Source organism: Colletotrichum costaricense (assembly GCF_030867565.1).
Source record: "Colletotrichum costaricense strain IMI 309622 chromosome Unknown Scaffold_2.1, whole genome shotgun sequence".
Lineage (NCBI taxonomy): Eukaryota > Fungi > Ascomycota > Sordariomycetes > Glomerellales > Glomerellaceae > Colletotrichum > Colletotrichum costaricense.
Genome location: NW_026848231.1, coordinates 1,236,422 through 1,262,427, shown reverse-complemented (window position 1 = coordinate 1,262,427; position 26,006 = coordinate 1,236,422). Strand labels below are relative to the sequence as shown.

Sequence of the window (26,006 nt, the reverse complement as noted above, 5' to 3'; positions counted from 1 at the left end):
TCCATCATCCTTCGTGTTCAACGGACGGCCATGTTCGCCCGTTGCCATCCCCCGATAGACCTCCTAACCTAATGAGAAAGAACCCAGTGAGAGCCAAGCTGCAATGCCGGTTCAAGGTCCTGTGATTGCCCTTCCTTGCACTCGTGCGGACTCCAGAAACAACAGTATTGTCTGGCCACACCGCCAGTGAGCTCGCAGCCTCAGATTCCCAACGCCAATGAGATGAGGTATGAGTGAAAGACGAAAGCCCGTGTGAATCCCTAGTAATGCCGAATTCCCATTCCCCCAACGCCGATGTATGAAAAGTGATGTGAGGTATTCCGGCCCGTGACACCCGCTGCAATATGAGTGTCGAGTCCGCCATTGTTGGCCAAAAATCCTCAGAATCAAATAAAGCAATAATTCGTAGCCGCGAGGCTGGTGATTTTTGGTTTTTTACGTTTTGTTTTCCAGTGAAACAAGAGCGATGCCCTCCCTATCAATTTCTTGCGCCTTACGACGCGTGCGATGGCACGCTGCGAGGCGTCACATCCCCGCTACGTCTGCGGCCTTGGAGCTGTGCGGCCTGCTGCGACCTCGATGCCTCTGCAATCATGGCCATTTTCTTGCGGACAGTTGAGAGACGTGCGGTAATCATTTGAATCACTGCTAAATGTTAGTGCCATAAGAAAACATGGATACAGCTGCCCATCACTTACTCCGATTCACGGCCAGCTGGTCGTCGCTGTCCAGGTCACTAGACGTCTCCTCGCGAGGCAACTCCTTGCCTGAGCTAGAGTAGCGCCGCTTTACTGCGTCTTCGTCGTTGTCCAAAACAGCCTCCAGCATCCGAATGGCCGTGACATAATACGTGACGCAACCCTCAAGGTTCTCGTTGGTAATTTCATCAATGGCGGCTGTTCTGCTCATCTCAATGGCTCGGTCGTACATCAACTTCTCCGCACTAATGCCCGGCGTGAGGTAGACATCGGGGGTGCTTGAAGTAGCTGACGAAGCCGAGACTCCGCCGTGGTTGCTCGGGTGGCTGGGATGATCCTCAGGAAGCTTTTGCTGGACGGCAATGAGTTTCATCCGGACGACCTCGGTCTTCTCCAAGACTTCGTTGAAACGAGTCCGAACCCATTGAACGGTGGAGTTGATGCGCTGAGCGAGGCCCTCTTTGGAAACCTCTGCCGCAGATGTTGTATCCCCACGTGTCTTTTGTGACCACCATAGGCTTGCAGCGTCCATGGCTCTAGCTAGCAACGTCAGAGCCTTGACGTACAGGACCAAAGCCTCCTCAGACAAGGAAACCTCGGCATCGATTGTGAGGCCGTCCTCATCGCCAGTGATCTGATCGGTCGGCGTACCACCGAGTCCGTGCTCCATTGACGGGGCGAGAGGGAAAAGCTGCTTGTACTTGACTTCGGCAAATCCATAGACACAGTCACTTCGGTGAGCGAAATCCTGGATGAGCTTGACAGCTCGCGCATCTTCGTCGGCTGGTGCGTTTTGCTTTCCATCGCCGATGAGGCCGACGGGACCTGAAGGGGTAGGGTAGGCAGGGAATGGGCTGTACAGAGGAGGAGACGCCCCCTTTCCGCCCAGCACATGCTGCGGTACCTTGAATCCGAACAATCGTACGCTGGCGTCTGAAATAGCTTTGGCGATAAAGCCTTGAGTTGTCGGGCTGGCGGAGAAATTCTTCCCGTCGTACGAATCGCGGCTCTCATGACCGGGACGCCCCTTGCCTGAAGCGATCTGAACTGCACTGGATGGCTGGACTCGGCCGGCGCCGGTCGTCGAGGTGGGCGGTCCCTGTTGCGTGGCTCGGCGAATCATCTGGCCAGTCTTTGGCGAGAGTGACGTGAGACGTGGGTTAGCGGCCATTTCATCAGCAAACGCGTTTACCTCAACGTGCTTCTTTTCGACCACAACATAGTCTCGCTCAAATGCCACATCTTGTGCCGCCTTCTCTTGTTCGGTGACACTCCGCTCGGTGACGGGACGAAGTCTGTTCCTTGCCGGATTGTCGTTCAAGTACGATGTCGGCGGGGAGGCGGAGGCTCGTGCAGAAGGCCGGTTGAGAGCTGCATTAGAGAGTCTGTGTGGCCGGGCTGGTGCAGAAGTGGAGGGTTGGGCCATAGGCGGACGACGAATTCCGAGTCCCTCCCCAACTTCTTGCCCCGGAGACTGGCCTGGACGTGGCGCAGCATCAATGGCCTGCTGGGCGCGCCCTTCGATGGGACTGGGCAATTTCGGCGATCTAAGAGGCTTCTCACGAGGCGATTTTGCTGACTCGCCTTGCTCACGTACAGGCTCAGTCTCTGTTTGCCGGCGAAGAGAGAGCCGACGTGATAACGATGACGTGGAATCGGACCTGCCGAGAGACCGCAGATCGCGCGAGGCCTTTGCCTCAGGCTTCGGCGGCGCATCATCTTCAACAGTGCCTGGAATGGGTTCTGTCAAAATTGGATCGTTGAAGAAGTCTTCGAATCTCATGCGTTCGACCGGGTTACGAGTGAGAAGCTTGCCGATGAGCTTGACCAGCTCTTTACTGACCACGAGCTCCTTGGGGTACTTAACCCGATCTTCGGCAGCTTCGATCTTTCGCAAGAGCTCTACGTGGTTCCGGGCGCGGAATGGCGGACGACCAGTAATCATCTCGTATAACACCGTGCCTACAGACCACAGGTCGGCCTTCGCGTCGTACCGCTCATAGCGAAGGATTTCTGGAGCCATGTAGAGAGGAGATCCGCAGAGAGTGTCGGCGAGCGACGTTGACGGGAGGACACGAGCGAAGCCGAAATCTGCGAGCTTCAGCATCGGAAGAGAAGCGAGACCAGCATTAGGAATCAGTGAATCCTGGCTGGCGGTCAAGATCGGGCGGGAGTGTGCCTCCCTGAATCTTGGTGATGGTAGGAGCAAAAGGTTCTGAGGCTTGACGTCGCGATGAACGTAATTCTTCTCTCGCAGGAACTTGAGAGCGCTGCCGAGCTGTTGAAGGAAATGGCGTGTGACAACCTCATGGAGACCCGAATTAGGGGTAACGGGGTACTTCCTCGCCATCTCGTGCGTTGCAGGGTTGGTGCTTAGCTTGTCTCTCTTCTTGATGAACAATGACAAGTCACCGAGCTCACAGTATTCCATCACCAGGTTGATATGTGTGGCTGATTCGACGCAGTCATGGAGGGCGACGATGTGCGGGTGGCGAAGAGTCTTGAGGATCTGGATCTCTCCGTACAAGTTCTCTCGTAGCTTGTTATTCAAGCGTCCCATTTCTACTGATTTGATAGCGACGGTTGCCTTGGAGTTCTATTAAAAGAGAATTAGCACATTTGGAGCAACACAACAATGCAAGCCAAAGTTGAGTCATAGCACTTGAGCAAATCAGGAGGAACAACAGAAGGTGATACACGCAACAGGCCTCAAGGAAAACACGACGGACAGGGGAGCTGGCGAACCTTGTGGTGACCGCTGTACACCTGGGCAAAGCTGCCCTTGCCGATTTCGCCTCCAATAACAAAGTCTCCGATAGAAGCGTCGCCTTCGCGTCGCCTGCGTCCTGAAGAGGACGAGGTGGGTAACCGTTCCGCCATGTTGATCGCCTGTAATGCTGCTTGTGAGGATGCGAGTTCGGGGGTAGCGTTCAGGTCAGGCCTTTGGCCTATGCTATTCGAAAGACGTCGGCCGGATGGGGTGTCATGTACACGATCGAAATTGGGGAGATGGTGGTTGTGATGGATTTATTCGATAGATTTGGCGGAAGAAAGGTGCGCCGAAAGAGAAGCAAGAGGAGATCAGGCAGAACCGGGAGCAGCAGCCAGAACCCTGGTGTCGGTGCTTCGAAAGGTAGGGGACTGTGAAGGCAGCGACAGGCAGGTATCCGATAGGTCGGGGTGCACGCGGACCAGGTTGATGCAGAAGGGAAGGACCGTCGTAGCGTCCGTGGGTGGGTGCAGGATTGTGTCGACGAAGCGAAAGTCGAAGAAGGTAAAGAAGGGCAAGGATGGATTTGTTCGGGGGGTCGTGGTGTATCGAGCGGTGATCGGAGAGGGAGTTGAAGGAGGGAGGCGCTGGAAGTATCGAGAGAGATGTGACTAATACGGGTGGACGGTGAGCGTTAGGAAGCAAGCCAAGGAGAAGGTACCAGGCCGTTTGAGGCTCTCTGGGAGTATATCGGAGAGTTTGGAGCAAGTTCGGAGGGGAAAGGTACCTTTTTCAGGACAAGAGTCAGGCAAAATCCAAGGTCAAGCTAATGACTCGGAGCTACCAAGGACGTGACGTTGTGTACTCGAGAGGTACCCTGATGGAGTGGGAGACCGAGAGAGAGAGAGAGAGGCGGTTATGTGGGCGAAGCAAACGGCGGTACAAACGGGCAGGCGATGGATGGTGTTAGATGTTGGTGGTAAGGTATGCGCACAAAGGGCTTTCGCGGAGAGCAACCGGGGAGGGGCAGAGAAGTCGAGGGGATGTCGTGAATGTGGTGAGTAGAGAGAGAGGTAGGAGGTGGAAAGAGAGAATAGTTGACGGATAAGGTCGAGCGAGGTTGGCGAAGGGGTGAGAGAGAGACGTGAGTGAGAGGAGTGGCGGGCGGTCAGGATGGGATGGGCAGGCGATGTAGAAGAAGGTCAAGGGACGCGCCGAGAGAGGGTTGAGTGACAGACCTGGAGCCAGCCGGGCAGCGCAGGACGGGAGCGAGTGACGAAGGGTGGATGGGGCGCAGAGTGGATAAAGCCTACTGATTAGATAGGGAGGTGCAGGGGAAGGTCCAATTGTTGACTGCGATAAAGGGCGCTTGGAGGTCCTGGTGGCCAGGTGAGACCGTGAGAGGTACCTAACCTTGTCTACCTTACCTGGGTAGGTACCCCCGTACATTTCCAGGTTGGCCGCGGTAGCAGCCCTTTTGGACTGTCACTGGCTGTCTACAGTCAAAGTTCCTCTCCTACTGTATGGAAGGTAGCGTGGGTACCGCAAGGCATGTAGTAGATCGGGACTGGAGGAAGCAAGCAGCGGCGCAGCAGTAGCGCCAGATGGGACGGGAGCCCAGTGTGAGTGACCGTCCCGTCAATGACAAGGACGGGAATCTATTACTGCATTTACACAGTAAGGTGGTGAGTCCTGATTAATCGGAGCCGGCATGGACTGAGGACTCAGAACTGTGGCCTGCGTCTTGCCGTGTCCGAAGCGAAGCGGTGCGCTGCGTTACCCTGGCGGTGGTTGCTTTTGATACATACTTTATGCAGTCGGGTAGGTGTCCCTATGGATACACTGCAGGCGGGGGTACATACTGCGTATCCGCACACAACTGATGGTTGGAGATCCAAGGTGACAGACAGGGCACAGGACACCGGGGAGGGCAGGGTAAGGTATGGGATTGGTCTGGACTGCTTACGTAGTATACAGTAGGTGATGAACAAAAGGGACGGAGATGGGTTTTGAGATGGTGCTTGGGGTGCTTGGTCTTCTCCTGATTCGGAATGTTGAAGAAGATGGAGGCGGTGGATTGGTGGATTGATGGTTTGTTGGGTTTGGGTGAATGCGCTGTGATGCTGCGCGTAGGACAGCATGGAGAGGCGGCAGCTGTGCTCTCTCTGTGCCTCCCAGTCTCTCCTGTATTTCCACGCCTCTTTCTCGCTCCCTGTCACTCACACTGTGAGTTACAACCACGATCACGACGTGCCCCAGTCTGACTGACCAAGACACATACACAGTAGATCCAGGTGGCCAGGGTTGGTGTCGATGATGTAGTGTGTCTATCTGCCTGACCAGGGGGGCGCAAGAGAGCGAAGGGGTCGCATATGGCGAGGGCGCTTGTGTCTGTCTCTCCAAATCCATTTATTATTGTAGTGTACGGAGTACCTTCAGGAAGTATATAATGCATCAGGGGACGACAGTCATTTGTCCAAGGCGCAACTCCAACAAGAAAGACGACGATCCTCCTTGTGCTTGACTCGACATCAGAAAACGAACACACAGTGTAGTTTGTTATTGTTGAACTCTGAGGGGGCAAGTGACCAGAGAAACGTGAGCTTTGCCTAGGCGACCCTTGGGTTTGGGGGCTCGTGATGCTCTGCGCTGCGCTGCCCGGTGGAGCTTTTTCCCCAATTGTGCGAGTGCTCGGAGTGAGGAGTACCTACCTTAGGTACGGAGTACTACTTTATGTAAAGGTAGGAGTCCTTGAGTGTCACGATGCGGTACGTACCCAGCCATATGCCGTTCCGGAACAGCCAATGCAGGTGCATCGCAACCACCCCCGCTCGTATCCTCGTGGTCACTGGTCAGGGGTCCTTTTGGTGCTGCGTGGTGGTGCGACGGGGGTCTCATTGGAGAGGGATACCTTGGCTATACCAGTCCGGTGTCGGTCACGCACACCTGCCTTTTACTCTTCAGCCCTCAGTGCTTCACAAAATCCATTTGCCTTGCTTGCTTGAGGTGAGGTAGGTGGGCTTTTGGGATTCTCCTTCAAAGGTTCTCACCATTTGGTCCATGGGTCCTTGGCTACAAACCTAGTGCCTACCTAGGCAGTATTGCTTGCGCAAAGGTCAAGCACCTACCTTACCTTGAGGTACCTTACCAGGTATCACCCACTGTCGCACACAAATGCCATCATGGCGCGATAAGGCTCATGTATCGCGATAAGACGCACGGTTCAGCAAGGAACCTGGGTACCTCAAGTTGGGGTTAGGTATTACCTAGTGCACCAATCCGTCCACCGCCCACCACCACCGCCTTCCTCTTCCTGCACCCCTTCGTTGTCGTCCTCGCACTCGTCCTTATCCTCGCAGGCTCGCGCCCGTCTTCCTCATCTCCCCCGGACCAGCACGCCTTATCTCTGAGTCTTGTCATCTTTGATTAGACTAGCGGCTGCGGCTGCGGCGACATACGGATACATCTTCTGATCAACACGATACGACATCCGGGGTGACAGAAAATAGGGTATTCTGTTTCGGCGTTTGCATCTCGTCTGCATTCCTCCCCCCACGGCTCCTCTCATCCAGACTTCCCAGACCCTCCAGAATTGTCTCCACTCGCCGAACTCGCCTAACTTCCGTGTCTGGGAAGGCGCAGAGACAACGCAGCCAGCTCCAACCTCTTGGGTACAATGTCACCACTCACCATTCACCACCATGGGTGTCGAGGGCTCGAGTTCATGGCCATTCTCTATCTTACCCCATGGCCCAAGCCGCAGACTTGCCTTTCTGCCTCTGCGGCTGCTATTCCTATTGCGACCAGGAAGCAAGAACACGCAAACGCATGTATCTTATCCGTACTCCGTTCAGATACCCAGGGAGAGCACGGCCGTTCTATTCACGGTAGACAATACGGACACGACCTGGACTCTTACCCTCGGCTGTGCTCGAGGACTAAAGAGCCTGAGGCATAATGCCAGTACCTATGGAGGCGGTGCCTGAGGAAGCTGTTTGTGGGCAACTCAACTGTCATGAATCCTTGACTTTGACTCCAATAACAAAACAAGAACCTCTCAAGAGTCAAGGGGTCGAGGCCGAGGCCCTGCTCCTCATCGTCACACCGCGTTGCCATGGGCCACCTCTCATCAATATCAAACCCCTCGTGCATTGCAGAGCATGTCGCTCATTCAATAGACAAACGACGGGAGACAAATGACGGGCGGTGAGTGAACGACAAGGCATCAACGAGGCGAGGAGACTAGCTGGTGTAAGCTCACCGAGCCCACCTCTCGACTCAACAGAGACGCAGAGGTTCATTGTCTCCGAACCCGTAGCTTCCACTGTGCAGCACGATACACTTTAGCTGCTGGAACACCTTGCGCCTGCCCGCTCGTCCCTGCTACTGGATTTCATCATCACATCGTCAGGTCTTCGTCGAACAAGGTTCCCAGTAATAACGGCCACTCTTCCGTCCAATCCACGCCTCCAATCCGACCTGGTCTCCTCACCCCTTACATTTTGTTACCACCTTTGGCCCGACTCCAGCGAACCCGTTCTCGATCTCTCCCCTGCAACAGCATGCTTGCGATGGAACCCTATCCACCTGGCTTTACTTTACAGTGTGAACGGAGCACGGCAAACCTTACACCAAGACACGCTGCTTAGGTCCCTAGCTGCCTGCAGTCCACCTTTGGAGCATTCCATCCGCCCTTCCAGATGCACGCCAGAACACCCGGACCGCATGAAAAACATGCCCGCTGTCCCAGAGTCCCAGACCTCTCTGAGTTGTTTCGACACGTCAGTTACGCTGTGTTTCGGTCTACCTCTCGGCCAACCAAAGTACACAAGTCATCAAAGGTACCTTTCCGACATACGCCGCTGCCCTCGGATACGATTGATCACCCTTTGGGGCCACACACTAGCAACATTGAACCAGCGCCAAAGTGGACTTCAGGGACCGATGGGCCTTGCATCAGATCTGTTCCGCTGAGCCACCAGAACCCACAGAGCACCAAGGTTTCCGAAAACTACCCTGATAGACGGCAACTACCTACCCGCAATCTCCCTAGCAGCAGCAAACACATGCTGCATCTCGTCATCTCATGTGAAAATCACCAGCCACGCCAGCGGTTAGACTAGCCAGCTGTCAATCACCGTTGAAACGAACCATTTCTCAGCAGGTCGACCGATTCGAGCATCCCGAGAGTGCTCAAAGCTATTCAGTCTCTTTCTCTGGCTTTAAGCCTTGATGGTACCGACAGAATCGTTCTGTCTCCTCATTCCAGCGAGCCATGGCGCAATCTGGTGTTCCACAGCTAAAACGACTCGGTAATGACGGTGTCAAACTTCAAAGTACCTCACCTACCTTACGGATACATGGTCCCAAAGTCAAAAAGTCTACCAACGCTTGCTACGCTACGCTACGTTCTATGCCCGAGTGCGCTGCCGTCGTCGACTTGTCATTCATCGCCTCCAAACTTAGGTTTCCGGTCCAAACAACACCCCCCGTCAACTGGGTATCTGATCCAATCTTGACTAACGGCAAACGCAAGCCCCATACTTTGCAACGAATCTTGCGCAGTCATCAACTCTTCGCCTGCAGCCCAGCACGCTCATCTGGGCAATCAGCTACCTATCCTCGGGGGCTGCTCGTCCCTGCTTCGCCTTGCCTCGCCTCAAGCTCGTCTCATTGCTCAGGCTGCTCACCTTCTTGCCTGGCGCCACCTGCCGTCGCTCTTGGTACCAGCCAACCGGATCGACAGACGGCAGATCCGCGCTGGCACTGTCTCGAGACTCGACTGTCCGGGATCGAGACTTTGTCCACTTCCACTTTGTGTTTCTTCAATGGTAGCGCTGACCGTAGCTCTCGTCGTTGCCTCCTTGCCGGGCGGACGGAATGAGATAAGACATGCGTCCAAACGCTGCGCGGCCAACCAGTACACACCCATCACCCACAACAGGTCGTATTGTCACTATTGTCGGGGTCTCGGGAATCGTTGGAACTGGAGACGCAACAGCCTTACTCGATATGCATGCCTCAAACAACGCGAGAACCAACAGGAACCTCTCTAGCATAGCTGCATCGCTACTTTGCAGGAAAGTACCGTACTGCTTCGGTGACCACCACGACGCACAAGTGCCCCAGGCCGATACTTCTCCGACGATTTCATCCATGGCCTAACTTACTCTCATGTCACCCTCTCATCCCAATCCAGACGTCTTTGCCATGTGTGCACGTCTCAGGCAACCACTCGTCCAAACGAAGTTTCTCCTCACTTTCTCCTGCTATGCATGCGCCTATCCAACGGCACGAACCATTGATCAAAAGAATCGACTTTTCTGCCTAGACTTTACATGTGGTTCTGTTCATGCCTCAGGCTTCCACAAGTCGCCTGGAACCCCTGTCTGGTGACAATGGAACCTTTTGACATCACCAATTCTGGCCTCGAATCGCACATATCCCCACTAGAAATCTCTCTGAAGCAGAGCGGCCGAGAGGCGAAGCTCAAAAGACCAAGGCAGAGAGTCGTTCGGTGTGCCTGGCCGGCTGGCAGCAACCATTGACGGCGCAACCCACTCCACTAACCCACTAACACCTCCGAGACACATGTCTCGCTGGCCAGCCCCCCATGCAAGTGTCATTCGCCGTCCCAAAGGGGCAATCCGAATCGGGTGCCGCGCCCTCGGAGCCGTCATCCATTCTCGACGATCACTGTCCGCTCAAGATACACCTTTTGTGGCGTACAAAAAGCCACCCTATCTTCTATAGTTACGAAGTAGAAGGGTGCGAAACGTTCGGCTTCATCATATCAACTTTTCGACCATAACTATGGAGCAGTTGTTCCGGGCGGTCTCTATCAGACAGGTCTTGGTTCCCCGGCCGATCTTCACGCTCTAGTCCATCCCTCCCGAGTACCACACGGGGACCCATCCCCGCGTGCTCCAACTTCAAGCTCCTCCGCCCCCTTGGCGGGTGGATGCCCGCATCACCCGAGGTCCTAGCGTCAAAATGACAGCCTCGCCGGCAGCGATCGACAATCCATCTATCGTCTCCAGGCCAATCACCAATATCAATGAGTGGCCACAGTGAAGCACAAACTGAACGGAGGAAAGACGGAGTGGCACAGGAGATCAAGGTGCGGCTCCAAAGTCGGCGCAGCAGTCTGGGGAAGTACGACTTCTGCCCCTACGGAAAGATGACGGTCGAGAATTACCCCTTCGTCTCGCCATACAGCGTGGCCAAGTTGGGGGTGTTTAGACCAGGCTGTTTGACGCGCAATGCGGAGCGCCAATCGAGACCGGCATCATATTTTCTTCTCTCGAACGACTCGATGCTTCCCTGGAGTTATTGGCCGCGCTCATTGCCGTGTCGCCGAACCTGCATGCCCTGTTCGGGTTTTTGCAGCACCTCTGATACGTGATGATCGACGTCTCCGCATAGGAGGCTTGAAAACTACGTCCATGTTCTGGCTCCCGCCAAGGTACTGCCAGGGTTTCTGCCTAGCCATCTGTGTCACTAGAAGTACGGATACCATGCCCTGTTGCAGGCTTCGACTCACAAAATCAAGAGCACCCCTGGAATGGGCATGCCTAGATCAGTGGCTCTGTCTGGTAGCAACACTTCCCATCTTTACAGTTTTGTCCGCAAGAAAACAGGCTTCCTTCATTGTATCGTAACCTAGGTCTCACAGGCAGCACTCATCACTGCTCCACGAAAAACGGTAGGATCCGTCGATTGCGTCTCGAATCTCCCTGACTCCCCGATATTGAAAACCTGATCACCTTGCTAACACATAACGTCTAGGTCGCTCAGGGGAATGGGGCTGAAGCCCAAAGTACGCAGCACACCTGAATCTTATGCTCATTGCTGACCCCGCTACTTGGAAGAATTACGGTTCACCGCAGCGTCGATCAACTCACACAGCCGTTTCTCTCTGGCGCAACTGACAAGCTTCAATCTGTCGGATCGCCTGCGACAACACACCTTTGTGTAACAGGGATGGCTTACTGGACTCGGTGTCTGCCTCGGACAGCGTTAAAGATCTCCAAGTCATCGACACAAGCTTGTAGACGACTTTGCGTTTTCTGCAGCAGAATCTGGAAGACGCGACACTATTTTTGAATTGGCTTACGTTGACACTGAGATATAGAGTGATGGCAGATCGATTTGGTCAACTGCAGCATCCCTCTCCCCGTGAGATGGCGATCTTGCCGGTCGAGACCTGTTTGAGCTTATGCCTTGGCTCGTCCGCTAACACTTCTACTCAGGGCTTAGACTTGTTGTTGACAGCGACTCATACCGGATACGCAACATCATCATCTGCTTCCCAAGGCAGACGCAACATGGTCAGCAAAATGCTGGTTGAAAGCTCATTTCGCCCTCGAGAGCACCATTATCTCTTGTTTCATTCACGCAGACGCAAATCCCGGTGTACACATGGTTTCTAGACGAAGAGCACACGGTGCCCTCCACCCTCTGGGAAACGATTCACGCGGATGAACCCCTCTATCCCTCTCCGTCAAGGTAGGATTCTATAGACAACGATAAACTCGTTACTCCACCATACGTTTTGTGAGGGTGGGTACATTTGGCCTCAACTGTGTTCTAACCCCTGAACTGGTTTGCCTGCCCGGTTGCCCGCACTCCATCTTGGCTCCATCTCGTGTGACTCAACCCTTCAGATGCCATATAGCCAGCGCAGGAGTCAAAGAGAGAGAGGAGAAGGGGGGGGGGGGGTCCAAACCTCTGCCTACAGAGATACATTGACGACACAGAGATAATATGTACCATGTAAGTTCTTGGCTTCGAGATGTTTCTAGGCAGCTAGCTGTGAGCGGACCAAGATGTGTCTGTCTGTCTACCATCGTTTGACATTCTCAACTGAGATAATGGTAGATATGATGTGAGTCAAGAAAAAAACAACCCGAGTATAAACCGTTCAATAGAAACTAGGAAAATTGAACTACTTTCGTTTCATTATCCCGTAACAAGACGTATCTGAATGTAAGGTGTCATGTGTCATAAGAACATACAGAAACATACCGAACAACGCACGTCTATTCAGCAAGTAAGCTCAGCTACCTTGTAGACCCCCAGACTGAAACGTGTGAGAGAGAGAGAGAGAGAGAGAGAGAGAGAGAGAGAGAGAGCTTGCTTGGGTCGACCGCCCGGGTCTGAGTCACGACAACGTCGAGCGTATGAGCGCGCGAACAGGGACATGTACGAGAGATATGACGGTACAGAGAGAGAGAGAGGGTGGGAAGAACAGCTTTCGATGCGGCTCAACGTGTCCGACACCACCCTTTGCAGGTTTGCCCGACTACCTACCCAGCCATATCTGCCTGCCGAGAAGCCATGCATGCGAAAAATGCAGCTTACCAGATTCGTACAGCTCCAGCTCCAGCATCTGGCCACTCACGTACAGTCTCACAGGAACGAGGCATCGCCGGTGGTGTCAGCGACGCGTGGTGCGACTTTTCAGTATACATCCCGCGTACTTTTCAACACCTCTTTCTCGTTTCGACAACAATCTTTTTTTCTTAGCTCGTTCTAATCTCTAACTGAATGTATCCATGAAGCAGTCCTTCGAGGGGACCAGCCACAGCGCCGTTGGGTATGCGACATCTAAAGAAGTAACATTGGGGAGCGGCGAATGCTTTTGCACAGTACGCCCTCTGCTTCCCCCCGCGCCGATGGCCTATGCTCCGTATGCTCCATGCTCCGTACCCGTATGCGATGAATTTGAAAAAAAAAAAAGGGATCCCAAATGCTGCCTGTCCCGGGCAAGGGCAAGCGTGTGACCTGACCCTGCCGTGAGACCACCCCGGACCCCCCCGCGCTGCAACCTTGAAGCTGCCTCCTTTTTTTCTCCCTCTTTCGAGGGCAGACAAATAACATGCGCCTCCGAGGAAGCGATGCTCTTTGACGACCCCCAACTAGATATTCATACCAAGTCGCAAAATGCTGCGTCATTAAGGCTATTCATCAGAGTCCGTCTTTGGATCCCGATTTTGACCAACCGTACATCACACTTTTGTGTGGTGTGACAGGACACCAGCCGCTCGACGATCATTGGCAAGTACACCTCGTTGGAGAGCGTATCTGTCCGTCATCACTACCATCTCAGTGAGCCTCTACATTCACTTAGTGGTGCGCCGCCTTCTCGACAGTGGGAAGCTCCTTGAGCGCCTCGCCAATGATGTTAATGGCCTTGCGAAGCTCGGTCTCGGTGATGACCAAAGGAGGGGCGAAGCGGATGATGTTGCCGTGCGTAGGCTTGGCCTGTGAAAAGCAGACGGGTCAGTCATGTGCCGTGTGTGACAGTATACCAGGGGCGTTTGCGACTTACCAGGAGACCCTTCTCCTTCAACAACAGGCATAGGTCCCAGGCCGTGCGGCCAGCGGTAGCCGACTCGTCAATGACAACGGCGTTGAGGAGACCCTTTCCACGCACCAGCTCGACAATGGGCGAGTTGAAGGCTCTGATTCCCTCGCGGAAGATGTTTCCGAGCTTCTCAGCCTTGGCAGTCAGGTCTTCCTCCTCCATGATCTCCAACGCGCGGATGGACACTGCGCATCCTAGGGGGTTACCGCCGTAGGTGGAACCGTGGGTGCCGGGCTCGACGACAAGCATGATCTCCTTGCTCGACAGAACGCAGCTGACGGGGTACAGACCACCAGAGATGGCCTTGCCCAGGGTGATCATATCGGGCTTGATGCCGGCCCACTGGGAGCACAACATGCGTCCGGTGCGGCCGATACCAGTCTGGATCTCGTCGCAGATGAAGAGGACGTTGTGCTTCTTGCAAAGGTCGTTCACTCTCTTCAGGTAGTCGTCGTCGGGGACAACGACGCCAGCCTCGCCCTGGATCGGCTCGATGATGATGGCAGCAGTGTCCTTGCCGTGCGCCTCGAAGACCGCCTCGATATCCTCGACGTTGTTGTAGCGAATGGCCTTGCCCGTGGAAGGGTTCAGGGCGCCGATGTTGGGGACATAGGGGCCGTAGTTGTCCCTCGATTCGGGGTCGACTGACAGAGAGATGGCAGTCATCTGCGGGAGTTTCATCAGCCTTGGTCGGGGGGAGGGGGGGGGGGGGGACGCAGCTGTCAGCTGCAGCATCTCAGAAAGGTACTCACTGTTCGGCCGTGGAAATTGTCGTTGACGGAGAAGACCAGAGCCTTGCCCTGCTCAACGCCCTTGACCTTGTACGCCCACTTGCGCGCAATCTTGATTGCGGTCTCGACGGCCTCGGCGCCCGTGTTCATGGGCAAAACCATGTCGTAGCCAAAGACCTGCTGGATCTTCTCGGCCCACTTGGGGAAGACATCGTTGTAGAAGGCTCTCGAGCTGAGAGTCAGTCTGCTGGCCTGCTCGGTCAGGGCCTTAACCAGCTCGGGGTGGCAGTGGCCTTGGTTGACGGCGCTGTAGGCGGAGAGGAAATCGAGGTACTGCTTGCCCTCGGGATCCCAGACGTGGACGCCGCTGGCCTTGGAGAAGACGACAGGCAGCGGGTGGTAGTTGTGGGCGGCGAGCTCCTCCTCGGACTTGATCGCGGCCTGGGTGGAAGAGGCGTGGTATCTCGACTCCACTCCGCCATTGGACTGAGGGGTGCCGCCGTTTGCGTGGGGGGCCATGTTGCCTGATTTACGTTGGATGGACTTGGTGAGAGAGAGAGAGAACAGTGTGGATGAGGTGAGTGGAATGGGTACTTGAAAAAGGATCAATTGGCTCCAGAGAACGTTCAATTGTTGTCAGAGAGTGTTTGCGACTCAGGACAAGTGGCCGTTCAAGTATGGTTCGCGGGCAAGAAGATGGAGAGTTGAGAGAAGGAGAGCGTCAAGGGAAGAGGACGGGAACGAGGGGCAAATCGCGGGGTCTTGGGTAGTTATACCCCCCCTGGCAGAAGGCCCGGCTATCCTTGACTAAAAGGACTCAAGCGCGATACGGAAGCAGAAAACCAGGAAACCAGGTGGTCGTGGGAAAGCGGCGGCGGCGGCGGCAACGTGGACAGGGTCCAAACATGGCCGGAGGCGGACGATACGAGTAGGAAGTACATAGGTAGTAGGCCTGCCGGGCTGGTACAAGCACGAAAGACAAAGCAGACGAGACGGGCATGACGGGTTCTGGCCAGTTTGTGGATTTAAAAAATCTAAGCCATGCAAAGTGTGTGAAAAACGGCTGGACCTTGACCTGGAACCAAACTCTTGGTGTCGGAGTCAGAAGGCGCGCCACTATGCCTTTAAGTGCAGGTATGTTCCCCTAAGCGCAGGTATAAGCGGCTCAAGTGGGTGAGTGGGCAGGATGACGCCCGAGGGGGCCATGTAAGGGAAACCATCCCGGTGCCAATTCAGTCACATGGCCCCGGGGGAGAGAGAGGGGAGGGGTGGCGCGGACGTAGGAAAAAGCAGTGCGCTCGGTCACCGGTGGTTTCTTTGATGCTTTTCTCTGGGGTAAGAATCTCGTAATGGAATATGGAACAGGATGCAGTTGCTTGGTGTTGCCGCGGGTTGTAGTCTGGGGGAAGGGGGGCAGATGACTGCATGGTGTTGTTGATGATGGATAGTCAACTTTCAAGAGAGGAAACCACCAATCCCGTCAGAGGGAGCAACCAAGCCGAGCCGAGAGCCTCTTGCCAATGCGGCGGGGGGGAGACAACAACTGCGAGAAGCTGGAACGAGGAATGAGGAATGCAGCGAGGCCGATAACGGGCATCTGTGCTTGCGGCGTTGGAGAGGCACAGCAAGCCCTATCTACGCTATCATATTTCTTTTGCGTTGCAGACGGCCAACAGTGTAACCATTTGTCGACAACTCGAGAAACCGCATACACGTAGGCACTATATCCAACGACGTACGATTGGACCGAGTAGAACAAGATAGGGAATTACATGTAGATAAACCATGGATCGTGGTGCGTGGAGAATACGCAGAGTGACAGAGTGCCTGCTACTGGGGCCGATGCGGACGGCAGAGGAAAGGGCTCCGTGGCCCAATGACAAAGACGCTATTTCCATTCCCGCTGCTCGGATCCAATAGGGCCGTCCAGTTATATGGAGACAGCATGGGATCCAATGAGCATCTGTTTTACCGTTAGATAAGTGGATAACACCAGGTTCTTGCCTGAGAGTAAGTACTGATTTTGGTTGCCTGTGAAGCAAGGCAACAAGGCTACATTTGGTCTTGTGTCCTCATCACCTTACTACCTTGAGGTACGTAGGTAAGGTAGGTTCCTCAGGTAGGTTCTTCAGGCTTCGGCGACTGGTTCTTTAGTGACCAATTGCCTGAGGACGCTGGCATGTCAATGAAACTTAGCGCCTCTGCTTCCGTCCACGGCCCTGCCGTAAGCCCGCAACATCCCTGGCCTTCCCGTCTCGACATTCCATTAGCGATCGAGAACACCGCTTTTCGGCATCAACTTTTCCATCAGAGCCCACACACTCCTTTCTCTCTTCCCCTGTGCCCCCCTTAGCTAACGGCCACACGGCAAACCGCGAGAAAAGGAAAAGGGCGAAAAAAAGAAGAGAAAAGTTTGTTTGGTTTGACACACGAGCATACATTCGAACAAACGGCACCACCATCAACACACCCTGACTCGCCTCATCGCTCCAAAAACCCTTCGGACTCCCCGTTGCGTTGACCGAACCGTTCGTTTCCCACGCCGCCAACGCCGTCGCCGTTCCTGCAAGAAAGGTCATTCCACCCTTAGCAGCTCACCGCAACCCCCTCCCCCCCCCCCCTTTCCCCTTTCCCCCCGTCCGACGACCGATGATTACGCAACAAGTCCCTTCCGTCCCCCCACCCCGCCAGACTGCCGCCGCCGCCGCCGGCCACAAACTCTCCAACTCACCGTATCCACAATGGCTTCCGTCGGCTCCCCGCCCGCCCCCGAACTCCTAATGGCAGTTCGTAACGAGCACAACAAGCCCTCCGTCTTCCGGTCCCTCCTCGTCATCCGTCTCCTCAACGCCTGGTGGGTCCTCACCTTTTTCCAGCCCGACGAGTACTTTCAGGCCCTCGAACCCGCCTGGCGCATCGCCTTTGGCCAAGGGAGCGGCGCCTGGATCACCTGGGTGAGTTTCCATGCTTCTCTATTCGCAATTTTTATTCATCATCACTATTCACAAGCTTCATTGATCCCACGTGCAACTAACACACACACCCCCCCGCCCCCCAGGAATGGAGAAACCAGCTCCGCTCCTCGCTGCATCCCGCCCTCTTCGCCGGCGTCTACACCCTCGCAGACCTCGTCGCCCGGCCCCTCCCCATCATCAGGCCATGGCTCCTCCTCGCCGCTCCAAAGGCCGCGCAGGCCGTCTTTGCCGCCGCCGGCGACTGGTACACCTGGCAGCTGGCCGTCAAGATCTACGGCGCCGATAGCTCCGTCTCGTGGTTTGCTGTAAGTCACCATCACCACCACTACCACCACCAGTAGCCGTTACAACTGCTACCTCCGCACGACTTGTCAAACCATGGCTGACGCAACGTCCTCGTATAGCTGTTCATGAGCATGTTCAGTCCTTTCCAATGGTACTGCTCCACCCGCACCTTTTCCAACTCGCTCGAGACCACGCTCACCATCATGGCCCTCAACTACTGGCCCTGGGAGCTCCTCGGTGATGCAAAGACGGAAAAGGAGAACCCCAAGCCCGCAAGGTCCATCTTGCACACGCCAGGGACGCTCACGAGGTACGTTTCCGTCTCTCGCATTTTGACACCGGCCGGCCACCCACCTGAACCGGCCCCCAAAGAAACACATTCACTCACACGCCAATAGTCTCCGCCTATCCCTCGTCCTTGCCGCAACAGCAGTCCTCCTCCGCCCAACAAATATCCTCATCTGGATACCAATCGCCCTCGCAACCCTCCTCCGGCCCCTCCTCTCCGGCTCCGGCCCCGGCCCCACCACCTCCGTCCTCACCCCGCAAACCATCCTCCTCCTCCTCCGCGAAGCCCTCCTCTGCGGCACCCTCGTCCTCTCCCTCTCCCTAACCTCAGACCGCCTCTACTTTGGCCAATGGGCCTTCCCCCCCTACAAATTCCTCTACTTCAACCTCTCCCAATCCCTCGCCGTCCTCTACGGCCGCAACGACTGGCACTACTACCTCTCCCAGGGCCTCCCCCTCCTGTCAATGACCTACCTCCCCTTCGTCCTCCTGTCACTCTACAACCCGCCCTCACCACCACCACCGCGCTCCACCAAACTCCCCAGCAAAGCAACCCTCAAAACCCTCACCTGGACAGTCTACACCACCATCGCAGCCCTCTCCACCGTCTCCCACAAAGAAGTCCGCTTCATCTACCCCCTCCTCCCAACCCTCCACATCCTCGCCGCCGCGCCCCTCGCATCCTTCTTCACCACCCCGGCCCCGCCACCGACCCCGCGCTCTCCGCTCCCGAAGCCCCGCCTCCGCCGCAAGCGCCTCCTCGCCTCCGCCCTGGGCCTCCACGCCGCAATCGCCTTCTTCCTCACCCTCCTCCACCAGCCCGCGCCCCTCACGGTCCTGACCTTCCTCCGCACCTCGTACGCACGCATACACCCGGAGCAGGCCGCCGCATCGGCCCCGATCGCGTCCCTGGCCTCGGCCTCGTTGGCTTCCTCCTCCTCCTCATCACCGCCAACACCAGGCTCATCATCCTCGCCAACGACAAAAGAATCACAAGGCAACGAACTCTTCGCCCTCTTCCTAACGCCATGCCACTCCACCCCCTGGCGCTCCCACCTCCTCCACCCCGCCCTCCGCGCCCGCGCCCTCACCTGCGAACCGCCCCTCCACACCAAACCAGACACCCCCGAACGCGAAGCCTACCGCGACGAGGCGGACCGCTTCTACGACGACCCCCAGCTCTTCATGGCGACCGAGTTGTGGCCGGCAGCCGAGGCCAGGTCCAGCCCCGACTCCGACTCCGAGCCAGCAGCAGCAGCAGCAGCAGCATCATCATCATCAGCACCACCACAAGACATCCCCCGCTACATCGTCGGCTTCGAAGGCATCGAACCCTGGCTCCACGACTTCTTCTCCCCCCCCCACGGCGCAGGCCACAATCTCGGCGTGAGCCCGAAACGCGTCTGGTCAGGCTGGAACGGCTTCTTCAACGAGGACGCCCGCCGGCGCGGGAAGCTCGTCGTTTGGGATACGGGGCTGTATACTACTGTATCCTAAACACAAAAAATCAAACAACTTTAGTAATGGTCAGTGTAGGAACAAGAGTAAAGAGTCGAGAAGTAAAAAAACGGCAATGAGTTCCATTCTCACATACCCCTTCCCACACAAGAGCATCATCGTGAACTTCAAATATGACAAAAAATTCTTTCTTTTCCTACCCTATCCTGGGCCCGTGAACACATGTAACCAAATCCCCAGGAAACGTTAGAGGGACAGGAGCGGCCGGGGCTACTACACGTCATGACAAAAAAGAAAACGCCAACTTGACAGGATACCCTTCATAGCGAGCGAGCCCGTAGACAATGCGTCGCTGTACACCAAGCCAGAGAATCGAACAACTCCGTACATTTATGATGATTCACCAACAACAAGCACGCACATGCCTCCTTTTTCTTTTCAAACGTTCAAACGTGGATTCTTGAAACTTTGGGTTGGCCTCGCCTAGGCCGGCCCCCCTTCCCCTTCCCCCTCAGAAACCCTTGATGTATCAGGTCCAGCCATGAGTGAAATGAAATATTCCACAGAAAAACGTGCTCTTGATAAACAAAACACCTCAAATGGGCATACTTCGAACGCGGCTCATTGTCGGTATTACCGCGCCGCTTCAGGTGCTGGCTGCGTTGGCGGTGCGATCTCCGGCTGAGAGGCTGCTGCCAACTGAGACTTTGCCGGTTGGGCCGGTGCTGGTGGGTTTGCTACGATAGATGCGGGAGGCGGCGATACTGGACTCGTTACCGTTGGAGATGATGCCTGCTGCGATGGTGCTGATGTCGGCTGGGGTGGCGGAGGTTGAGAGGTTGTGGTTTGCGTCGCTACCGGCTGAGCCGCCGCCGTCTGAGTTGGGGCCGCTTGCTGCGGCAATGGTGGCACAGGTGGGTTCTGTGCCCTCTCGTCGGGTTCCCTGCGAATATCTAGACTCTTTCCCCTTCCTGACATGATGCTGGAGCCTCCCAAAGAAGATTGTCGGTCTGCTGGGGGCGATTTGTTCCGTCGCTCAGCGCTCTCCTTGGCTTCACGGTATTTGTTCCTAATCCAACCGATGGGCCCCTTAGATTCGTCCTTGCCGTCCTTGTCCCGCGATTCATGACTGGTTTGTGCCTCGGCAGTGTACATGCCAGTTTCTGAACTTTCACCGGTGAAGCTCTTCCGGGGCCTGTATCCGCCGCTGCCGATCGAGGTCACGCTAACGTCGGCATTATCGTTGGATCCGAATGCCAGACGCGGAGAGGTGATTGAAGGGTGGTGCTCGTGGCCCCTCTGTCGTGAAAGTCGCCATCTTCTCTTCTTTTCCTTATCCGGCTCGCTGGCGTCTGCCGAAGTCGTCACAATGGATTCTTCAGTCTGATCAACGTCAGAACCTTCGTTAAATGATGAGTGAAGTGATGTCGGCGGCGATTTCTTAGCCTTGAGCGTCTGCTCGGGATGTAGGGTGTTGCTAGAGGGGACCTGTGATGCACGCGGGGTGGGTTCCGAGGGTGTATCAACTGCACCAGGCTGCTGGCCAATCGCGAGGGAATCGTGCTCTGGGATTGTATCGGCCACCAGATCCATGGGGTTGGGGGCCTCAAGACTAGGGGACACAGCGGCTGAGTGCGTACCGGACAAGGATGCGGCCGAGCTTTGCGCGCTCGGGTTCAAGCTCCCAGGAATGCGCTTCTTCTTCAGTTTGTTCGGTTGTCGTTTCTCGCCCTCTCCCGTGGGGGATCTTTGGAATATGCTAGGAAGGACTCTTTCCTTGATGGGCGTCGTAGCTTCATTCGGGTCAAGCAGCCTCTCCTGGCTTCTGCCTGCATTGCCAGCAGCGGTGGGTGCCAGGCTGGATGTACCTATTGCAGCCGGCGCGGGGGAAATGCTCGACGCAGCAGGGGACTGATCAGGTGCTTCGACAAGCTCTTCCGTCGTCGCCGGGATCATGGGCTCACGCGGTGACGAGCCTGGAATGGGTGAAGCATCACGTCTGAACCTTCCCGTCTGAAGAGCAGGGGACTTCTTGGAAGGGACTGTGTTGCTTCTGCCAAGGCCGCTATTCGGGGTTGGTGCGAGTGCCGGGCTGTTTGGGGTCGTAGAACCTTCATGGTGCGAGTGCCTTGAAGATGTCGATCGGTTTCTTCTGAGCATTCCGTCTCTTCGTACACTGTCGGCGCCGGCACTGGCATTGGATGAAGACCGACCCAGACCCGACTTCCTGTTAGGGTTAGGAGTCACTGGCCCACTGGCTGCAGGGGGTGTGCCTTTTTCGATCAGCTGCTTTGTCTTCTCGTCAGTAGCCGTGCCCTGCATGCCAATCAAGAAGTGATCCTGGTTTTCGATGAGGAAAATGAGCACGCATTGGTTCAAGCGATACTCTTCAGGCGCCATGGCGTGCTGCGGGTGCGACAGCATGCCGGGTTGGAAGATTGCTGCTAGATTCTGTGAGTTCATCCTGTTCTCTTCCGACTTGGCGGCGAAGACAGCGAGCAAATCCAGAATGTATAGCAGAAGCTGGCGATTCAGTGGTGGAAGTTCCGTGATGAGCTTCTGGTACTTGACGATGGCTGCTTGATCGTCAAAATTTTCGACAAACTGCGGGCCTTCGGCATCGCCCACGGCTTGCCTCGTGGCGCCTCGCAACGGTTCCCTGAACTTCTCGTATAGATCTAGCGGCACAACGGGCTCAGGAAGGTCGTTGAGGTATCGTCGGAGCACGTTGGCAGCATCGTGAACCGTGTAATTGTCCCACACCAAGCCCTTTCCGTAGCGATCGGGTGAGTCGAAAATCTGTTTCAGTTCCTTGATTCGTTTCTCGGAGCCACTGAGGCGGAAAATGCCCTCCACCGTTGTTGCTAAGAAGACGGGACGTGAGCATGTTGGAGATGGACCGTCATTCAAGTACACTTACCCTTTTCCTTCAAGAAGACGCCGCACTTGGCGACAACAATCGGTACGTAGCCATAAATATAGCTCTTTCCGTTCTCGTCGACAAGAGATATCGCCACATTGGCGTAGGTGATGCTCTGACGGAGAGGAACGCCGAAAATTCCGTGAGGCCGGTTGTCTGCTGTAGAAACTTTAGCACATGAAGTAGAAGACGTTTTCACAGCCGCGCGGATGTGCTTGGCACACTGGCGCACAGGCATGGTGATAGACAGGGACAGCCTGTTGAGCCGACCAGTCGGGTTCAAGGTATTGGAGGCTGTCGCATCACTCGAAGCGCAGACTTGAGGTAAAATGGGATCGCAGGACCCAACAGGATGGGTATCTTGCAACAGCAAGACAAGACTGAGAGGTGCGGCTGACGTATCGATTGCCTCGTCGACATCTTCACTGAAGAGGGTTTGGGTGGGAGTTGGGGTTGGTTGTTGCGATGCGAAAGTAGAAGGGGCTCTACCGTGATGTTCCTGATGCTTCGAGGGAAGCTTGAATCCTTTCCACCACGACTTCAGGTCTCTCTTATTCGGAGTCGAGGGCGCGGCGGGCGCGGTCGAGTTACTCGTGGGCTGAAAAGCCTGGTTGGGGGGAGTAGCGGCGGACGTCATCGCAATGACGGAGCGCAGGTGGTCGGAGCTCAATTACTTTATCGCAGCCAGCGTCCTTTGGTTGTCGTGGGAATCGAGTATGAACAAAGTGTGTCAAGCGACAGAGTTTTGTCGAGCGACGATCAAAGAAAGTTGGATGTTAGAGACAGATTCAGTGCAGTCGGTCTTCGATCTGTAGGTCAATCGATTGGTCGCTTGGTCGCCTGGTGGTGTTTTGGCACAGGATCGAGTCGCTTGAAAGGTATTGGGTGTGAGCATGCGCTAGGATGAGATGCGACGCGCAGGCGGTGATTGGCCGTGGGCTTCTTTTGGCGCGCAAATATTCCTTTGTCGAGTGAAGCGCTCCTAGAGACCGTCTCTGGAAGTCCTCCTTGTCTTGTGTTGCAAAAGCCCTGCTGTTGATGTCATGAAGAAGTTCCGACCCAAGTGTGAGTAGGAAGGGGAACAGGGGCGAGCGAGTGAGGTGACGAAGAGCGTCCGTGTAGGTGAAATGACCCAGGTGTATTCGGGCAGCGTTGACCGGGGACAGAGGGCGGCGGGCGACGACGATGCGGAGCTAGAGAGGGGATGGCGGGAGTCGGTAAGACACGAGCGAGCTGTGCGTTGGTGGGAATTTTTCGACGACAGAAAACGAATGGAAGCGAGCGACGTTTCCGACCAGAAGACTAGGCGCGACAACGACTCGTTGAAACCTCGTTGACGATAGTTGTCGGTCAGGCAAAATAGGGCAAGGAAAGAAGGAGTTTGGTCTGGAGAAGAGAGTCTGGGGATTGAGTAAGGTAGAAGGGGGAAGGAAAATGCGAGGTATGTGCACCGGTACCAGGTAAGCAATAGGAAGGTGAGTAAGGTGAGGTGAGGCAAAGGCAGAGCTCAAAGAGAGAGAGAGAGAGAGAGAGGGCGAAGCAAGTACGGAGTCGGTACGGAGCACTTTAGGTACGAATAGACGAAGGCGGAGGGACGCAGGAGAGGTTGCAGGTGCCGGTGCAAGTCAGAGGTCCAGGTCCAGTCCAGGTCCAGGTTGGGGTTCAGGTCCAAGTGGTCCAGGCCGGGCGTAGGTGTAATGTGCGGGTGCGTATGTGCGTAAATCGGGCGAGGTCAGGAAATGTAGGTAGTAGTACCTAGGTGATGTAAGGCAAGGCAAGGCAAGGCAAGGTCAGAGAGAGTGTGTGAAAGAGAGAGAGAGAGGAAGAGAGCACCTTAGGTGAGGTGTGAGGTAAGGCAGACACCCAAGGTAAGGTAGGAAAAGAGGTGTGGAGGGAAGGAGTATGGGTGTGCGCTAGACACGTTGTCGTCAGTGGGTGATGAGACCAGTACTTTTTGTTTCCTTTTCTTCTAATTTGATTCAATCTCACAGGCAGCAACTCCAGGCCAGGCTGGAGTGTCGACGCTGGTAAAGTTGATAATGGACAGTGAATGAGCGTAGTGTAGTTGAGTGAGTGAGACTGTAATAAGAGAAAGACTGAGACTGAGACTGAAAGCGAGAGTGAGGTTTTGCTTTGCAGCAGCAATGAGTATTACTGAGGTACCCAGCTGTGGACAATGAAGTATGGTACCCAGAGTACGGAGTACGATGTTGGACGTCGACGATGCGGGAACCGTAGACCCTGAGAAGCAAGCATGGAGTCGGGGAAACGCGAAGTACCCAGAGCTGAGCGAATAACGGTTACAGTGCCCAGCGATCCGCGGACAGAGAAATTCAATAGACACACGGCGGGCAGCGTCAAGCAAGCATCAATAACACACACGTACACGCATCAGGGGCAGCAGCACCAGCACCAGCACCAGCAGAAGGAGCATACCAAGCGGTACAACTCGTCAGCGCGGCGGCGGCAGCCAGGCGCTGACATTACGGGACGGGATGGATAACCCGAATCAAGGTAGCAGCAAAGAGCAGGGTTGCCGCCGGTCAGGTGGTCTGGTAGGGCCAGCGACGATGGGGATGGATGAGGGTTGTGAGGGGTTGGACGGCTGCGATACCGATGTCATGCCCATTTGATGGAGCCAGAGGGCAGAGGCTCCAATGTGAACTCAATGTCAATATCTACGCAGTACGCAGTACTCCGTACTTAGCACTAAGGTAAGGTAAGTAAGTAGTGGGCTCAGGGACTGGCGCTGGGCCTTGGCTGGAGAGGTCGGGTGGGAGGAAACGGGAGTGTGGGAGCGGGAGTGGAAACATAAGATACCTGCCTGCCCCGCCACTCTCGTCAGGGAATGGAAGTACCCCTAGGTGAGGTGCGTCTAAATGGCCCGGAGCAGTGCTCACGAGTGGAAGAGAGCTGGCCTGGGACCTTGCAAAAGCTCCAGAAGGCCCAGGGACCAAGACAGGCCAGACACTCCAGGCCCATTATACGGTGGAGAGAAAGACTCGTCGAGGCCCGAAGGCTGCAGCGGCCAATGTGTGCTACTGATGCGCAGTTACGTGCGACGTGGGACGTTGAATGCTGCTGGGCGGAGGCTGCTGGGCGGAGGCCGTTCATTAGCCGTCTGTCACTGGTCATTCCCGACTGTCGCGGACTCACGGCGTCTCCCTGACCACTGGGGTTCCTGGCCAGCTATGTTAGCACTTCACCTTAGCTATTAACCTAAAGTACCCAGACGTCAGGGCCCATGGCAGCTAGTTGCCGGTAGGGTACTGTCACCGATGATCGAAGAGGAGGTGGGCTGGCGATAGCGATGGCGATGGTGATATTTCACCTTGGGATACCTTAGGTACCTTGTTCGAAGAGTAGTCCCTTATCGTGATGGCGGCAGTGGAAATGGAAGACTGCCCTGTGGTTACATATTGCTTGCTGGAGAAAGGCTGACAGCATGCAAGGGGACAACGACACGGCACTTCCTGGTAGATGGACGCAGAGGCACGGTGGTATGCGAGAGGAGACGCAGAAAGAGAATGGATGAATCTGCAAACCTAAGGTAACTCACAGTGTTGTCCACA

At 55.5% G+C, this 26,006-nt stretch overlaps 8 protein-coding genes across 8 annotated transcripts; 3 read left to right on the top strand and 5 right to left on the bottom strand.

Annotated features, from left to right (window-relative positions):
* Window positions 1-4: 4 nt before the first annotated feature.
* On the bottom strand, window positions 5-364 carry CCOS01_02041 (uncharacterized protein; the record flags this gene model as incomplete). Its single annotated transcript, XM_060450233.1, has 1 exon — window positions 5-364. One exon carries the CDS (start codon window positions 362-364, stop codon window positions 5-7), a length of 360 nt encoding a protein of 119 aa, XP_060318883.1.
* Window positions 365-493: 129 nt separating this feature from the next.
* Window positions 494-3,578, bottom strand: CCOS01_02040 (uncharacterized protein; the record flags this gene model as incomplete). The annotated part of the gene is made up of 3 exons (XM_060450232.1): window positions 494-645; window positions 699-3,294; window positions 3,444-3,578. 3 exons carry the CDS (start codon window positions 3,576-3,578, stop codon window positions 494-496), a joined length of 2,883 nt encoding a protein of 960 aa, XP_060318882.1.
* Window positions 3,579-6,881: 3,303 nt separating this feature from the next.
* On the bottom strand, window positions 6,882-7,094 carry CCOS01_02039 (uncharacterized protein; the record flags this gene model as incomplete). Its single annotated transcript, XM_060450231.1, has 1 exon — window positions 6,882-7,094. A coding segment is annotated over one exon (213 nt), but the record flags the coding sequence as incomplete, so codon positions are not given.
* A 1,589-nt stretch (window positions 7,095-8,683) lies between these two features.
* On the top strand, window positions 8,684-9,292 carry CCOS01_02038 (uncharacterized protein; the record flags this gene model as incomplete). Its single annotated transcript, XM_060450230.1, has 1 exon — window positions 8,684-9,292. The coding sequence occupies one exon, from the start codon at window positions 8,684-8,686 to the stop codon at window positions 9,290-9,292; it is 609 nt and encodes a 202-aa protein (XP_060318880.1).
* Window positions 9,293-13,536: 4,244 nt separating this feature from the next.
* On the bottom strand, window positions 13,537-15,126 carry CCOS01_02037 (ornithine aminotransferase; the record flags this gene model as incomplete). The annotated part of the gene is made up of 3 exons (XM_060450229.1): window positions 13,537-13,674; window positions 13,742-14,443; window positions 14,530-15,126. Coding segments are annotated over 3 exons (1,437 nt in total), but the record flags the coding sequence as incomplete, so codon positions are not given.
* Window positions 15,127-17,249: 2,123 nt separating this feature from the next.
* On the top strand, window positions 17,250-19,553 carry CCOS01_02036 (Alg9-like mannosyltransferase; the record flags this gene model as incomplete). The annotated part of the gene is made up of 4 exons (XM_060450228.1): window positions 17,250-17,462; window positions 17,567-17,788; window positions 17,888-18,078; window positions 18,167-19,553. The coding sequence occupies 4 exons, from the start codon at window positions 17,250-17,252 to the stop codon at window positions 19,551-19,553; spliced, it is 2,013 nt and encodes a 670-aa protein (XP_060318878.1).
* A 594-nt stretch (window positions 19,554-20,147) lies between these two features.
* On the bottom strand, window positions 20,148-23,071 carry CCOS01_02035 (RhoGAP domain-containing protein; the record flags this gene model as incomplete). The annotated part of the gene is made up of 2 exons (XM_060450227.1): window positions 20,148-22,378; window positions 22,435-23,071. 2 exons carry the CDS (start codon window positions 23,069-23,071, stop codon window positions 20,148-20,150), a joined length of 2,868 nt encoding a protein of 955 aa, XP_060318877.1.
* A 1,617-nt stretch (window positions 23,072-24,688) lies between these two features.
* CCOS01_02034 (uncharacterized protein) lies at window positions 24,689-24,937 on the top strand (the record flags this gene model as incomplete). The annotated part of the gene is made up of 1 exon (XM_060450226.1): window positions 24,689-24,937. One exon carries the CDS (start codon window positions 24,689-24,691, stop codon window positions 24,935-24,937), a length of 249 nt encoding a protein of 82 aa, XP_060318876.1.
* Window positions 24,938-26,006: the final 1,069 nt, after the last annotated feature.